General features: G+C 42.8%; 1 protein-coding gene across 2 annotated transcripts in view; it reads right to left on the bottom strand.

Annotated features, from left to right (window-relative positions):
• The window catches only part of TUBGCP3 (tubulin gamma complex associated protein 3), an 86158-nt gene that overhangs the window by 34677 nt on the left and 47053 nt on the right, over positions 1-4428 (bottom strand). For both annotated transcript variants that reach the window (XM_012811527.2, XM_023519180.1), the window contains 2 exons: positions 1255-1365; positions 830-938 (listed from right to left, as the gene is read on the bottom strand). In XM_012811527.2, coding sequence (XP_012666981.1) covers positions 830-938; positions 1255-1365 — 220 coding nt within the window. The remainder of the gene's footprint in view (positions 1-829; positions 939-1254; positions 1366-4428) is intronic.

Raw genomic sequence — 4428 nt, 5'->3', positions numbered from 1 at the left:
ATCACCACCATCATCATCACATCACCACCATCATCACATCACCATCATCATCACTGCATCACCACCATCATCATCACATCACCACCATCATCATCGCATCACCACCATCATCGTGACATCACCACCATCATCATCACACCACCACCGTCATCATCGCATCACCATCATCATCACTGCATCACCACCATCATCGTGACATCACCACCATCATCATCACCAACATCATCATCATCATCACCAACATCATCATCACATCACCACCATCATCATCGCATCACCACCATCATCGTGACATCACCACCATCATCATCATATCACCATCATCATCACTGCATCACCACCATCATCATATCACCATCATCATCATCACCAACATCATCATCATCATCACCAACATCATCATCACATCACCACCATCATCGTGACATCACCACCATCATCATCACACCACCACCGTCATCATCGCATCACCACCGTCATCATCACATCACCATCATCGCATCACCACCACCATCATCGCATCACCACCACCATCATCGCATCACCACCATCATCGTCGCATCACCATCATCACATCATCGTCAAAGCATCATCACCATTATCACATCACATCACCATTATCACATTATCACATCACCACCGTCATCATCACATCACCATCATCATCATCACATCACCACCGTCATCACCACATCACCGCCCTCATCACCACATCACCATCATCACATCGTCACATCACATCACCATCACCATCATCACATCATCACCACCATCACCACAGCAGCACCATCATCTTGGCACCCTTAGCCCCACCACCACCACTTCATACCATCCTGGGGTGACTCCGCAGGCCTCGTCACGGCCATCATCTTTGTAGTGGGAGTCTGATCATGGCAAACCTGGTGCAAAAAATTTATCGACTTTCCTGTCAAAAGAACCTAAAAAAGAAAACACGTTATGATTACCTTTATGTAAAACTAAAATGATCGTCCACATGCTATAAATATTCATAAGCTACAAACTGGCCATTGATTAGAAACTAAATGCATCTATTACAGTATTCAGTGAATTATAAAAACTCTGAAGATATTAACAAATATATTATGTTGATATATTTGAGTAACACATGCTTCATCTTGAGAACATTAACAGTCCTAAAATACAACAAAGTTCTAAATGAAAATCAGCTTTGTCACATAATACAAGCACACACAACAACAGAGCATCAAAATCAGGAAAGCGTCTCCCACCAACCTTCCTAGACTGATCCATGGTGATGAAGGAGGGAATCATGGACTTCCTCAGAGTATACTTGTCATGCCACAGTCGATCTGTCTTAACGGTGGGGTCCGATGCTACAAAAAACTGAAAGCAGAGAAGCACTGACGTGTTAAAAAGTGATATCTATGGCCAAAAATTAGCTAATAGCAACATTGAAGAGTAAGTTATTCCAGAAAATCAAGTTCTCCAGATACACAGAGTACTGTCCAATTATTTATATAATAAAAACTGTTTTATAAGACATTTTGGAAAGAAATCTCTAACTCAAAGAATATAGTGTATTTCCCAGATTTTAAAAGCAAAGTTTAATAAAAACACGTCATCTTAGAAACTTAGCATGGCCATCACAGCCTCTGCAGGGGGTGGGGTCTCTAACTCCTTGGTGCACATGGAGCCCTTCCTGCCAGTGACAATGCAGACCGCACAGCTGTCCCAGCTCCCATTCCCCCCCCCCAACCTTCCTCCCTTGCACGTGGCTGTGTCTCCTTCTGCCAATCTGCCTGCTCTTCCTGCTCCTGTTCTGCAGAGCCCCCAGGTGGGACACAGACGTGCTACTCTGCTGTACTGTTCTCAGAGAATCCCTCAGCAGACTGTTGTTCTAGCAGTTTGCCATCCGCGCACTCGACCACATACTGGTACTGTGTGCAGTGACCCCGTGAGGCTCCCCTGGGAACACCTGTGCCCCCAGAATCTTCTTCCTCAGCCACTTGCTGCTCACCTTCCCCTTTAGCAGTCCAGAGAGCCATGGAGTGGCAAGAAACCCAACAGCTGTTGTCTCCAGAATGAACCCATTCTCATTTTTCAGTCATGCCCTAACAGACCTGTACTTTCGTTTCTAGTGGCACCCCGTCCACCGCCTTCCAGTGGTGCCCGGCAGTCTTTGTGTCATTATCACTCGGGCACAGTGAGTGTTCCCACAGGCAGACCTATCATCCTCACTGGCCTTCGTACCTCCAGGTTTGGGGAGATGGGAGCCTCTTTGAGCTGCCTGAGTCCTGCAGACTCTTCAGAGACCTACTAGAGTTGGCTGCTCATCCAGGGGCCCCACTTCCTCTCATGGGGAAACGGCACCAAGGCCATGACCTCAGAGTTCAGCAGCACATCAGATCAGAAGCAGGGTGGTGCGTAGAGCCAAGCTCCCTAGTCCGAATGCAAAATCCACCTGTCACATCAGCCACACATTCCTCTTCAGTGACCTCTCCATAAATCCCAAATCATTAATAAGTAAACAACATACAACCCTGCCTGAAAAGATACTTCCACAGACACAAAAGTTTTAAATTATTTTTAACAAGTACAACAGAACCTCTACCATTGGCCCCTGCCTGCACTGACCACCTCTTCGAACACTCTAAGTGTCAGAGACTGGACACCTACCACGTTCCCGTCACTGCACCAGGCCTACTCCTTCTGGTGACCACCTCCTTGTGGTGACCAGTTTGTTACAGTCGCTTGGGTGGTCAACTTACAGAGGTTCTACCATGTATAGCAAAGACAACTAATGATTTCTTAGCAAAATGTAAATAACCAAAACTAACTCAGGAAGGGAGAGAAGACCCTAAATGAACAGGCTCTTCAGAAGAAGTGGGTACATGAAATGTGGCTGCTGAAGCCAAGGGTCTGTTTAACTTTTTAAAAGAAAGACATCATTCTTAATGTTGTTTAAACTGTTCTAGAGCACAGAAAAACATTCAGAATGCCTCAATTAAGAAACAAGTACAAAACTAGCACCTCTGATTTTTATAAACACCAAAAATATTATGCAACAGTCTCATTTGTGAATACAAAGGAATAAACGCTGGACAAAATAGTATCCTTGGATTAATGGATTAAAATACTCTCGGTCAGGATATATTACACTTCACAAGCTAACAAATACCTTAAGAACAAAGGAATATATAAATGCATTATAAAATACAGTACAAGCTCTATGAGTTGACCACCCAAGGGCCTGTCGCTGACCTACGGCCCTGATATGTACATGTGGGGCATGTCTAGTGTAAGGAAATCAGGTCGACCTAAGAAGGTGATCAGGGCAGAGAGCTGGTCAACTATGGCGGCTCTAGTATGCCATGTAGTTACTAAATATAAAGTCTGTTCTTAACTATCACAGACTCTGCTCAGAATCCAATGGAAAGTATACTTCTTCCCTGGAAAAAATAGTGTCCAGTTAATCCCAGAACCACCTGGGTTTGAACTGTGCAGGTGTAACTACCTGAGAATTTTTTAAAGCAAATGTGCAGATTGAAAATAAGGTATTCACAAGCTGTGAAACTCAAGTACACAGAAGACCAACTTTCTACACACACCCTGGGCCCGCTGGGCAAGCGTGGGACGTTAGGTGTGTGTGCACATGGTACCCGCGGGAGCTCCGGCCCCATCACCTTCAGAGGTGACTACACTCACACACTGTTTACATGCTATGGAGGAGTTTCAGGGATCATTTTAGGAAGCCGTGGTGTATAAAAAATTGAATGGCATAAAATAACATTCATTATTTAAGGAAAAAAATAACAAAAGTTACAAAATACAATCATGACATGATAGGCACACACAAATACACAGTCAAAAGAATGGGTACACACACACGGTATAACAGAAGCCAATGTTCATGATGGAATTACTGATAAATTTTAATTTTTACCTATGTTTATTATGTGATCAAAATGTTTAAAACTGTAAATGTTTTTAAATCAGAAAAAAAAATATATTGTTAAATGATTTTTTTCTTTTTTTACTTCACAGATATCTACTTCCAAGGATAAACATTTAAGGAAACAAATTTTAATGATGTCAAAGCCATCCTGGCTTTGATCCTGTTAGGTAATGGCTAGATGGTATCAATTAGGTGTACTCGCCTGTCTAAGTGGGCATTAGGAATAAATGCCAACATCTTCATGACCACAGCAGACATCACCACATTTATTTTCAACTAAAATGTCTTATCCTCAGGTATTGATTTAAATGACTAAAGCAGTCACTGATCTATTTTAGACCTTTTAAATTTATATAACCTTTCTAATTTAAAATACATAACAAATAACTACTTTGAAGATAAACAGCACCGCTGTAATGAAGCAATCATCACTTTAACCTACACTTAAATCATCCCTGACAGAAAGAGGAAAGCTATGAGAGCCGGGGGGG

This window comes from Otolemur garnettii, unplaced genomic scaffold, assembly GCF_000181295.1.
Source record: "Otolemur garnettii isolate 467f Iridium unplaced genomic scaffold, OtoGar3 scaffold00161, whole genome shotgun sequence".
Taxonomy (NCBI): Eukaryota; Metazoa; Chordata; class Mammalia; order Primates; family Galagidae; genus Otolemur; species Otolemur garnettii.
Note: the sequence above shows the minus strand (reverse complement) of the source record. Positions and strands in the feature narration are given on the sequence as shown.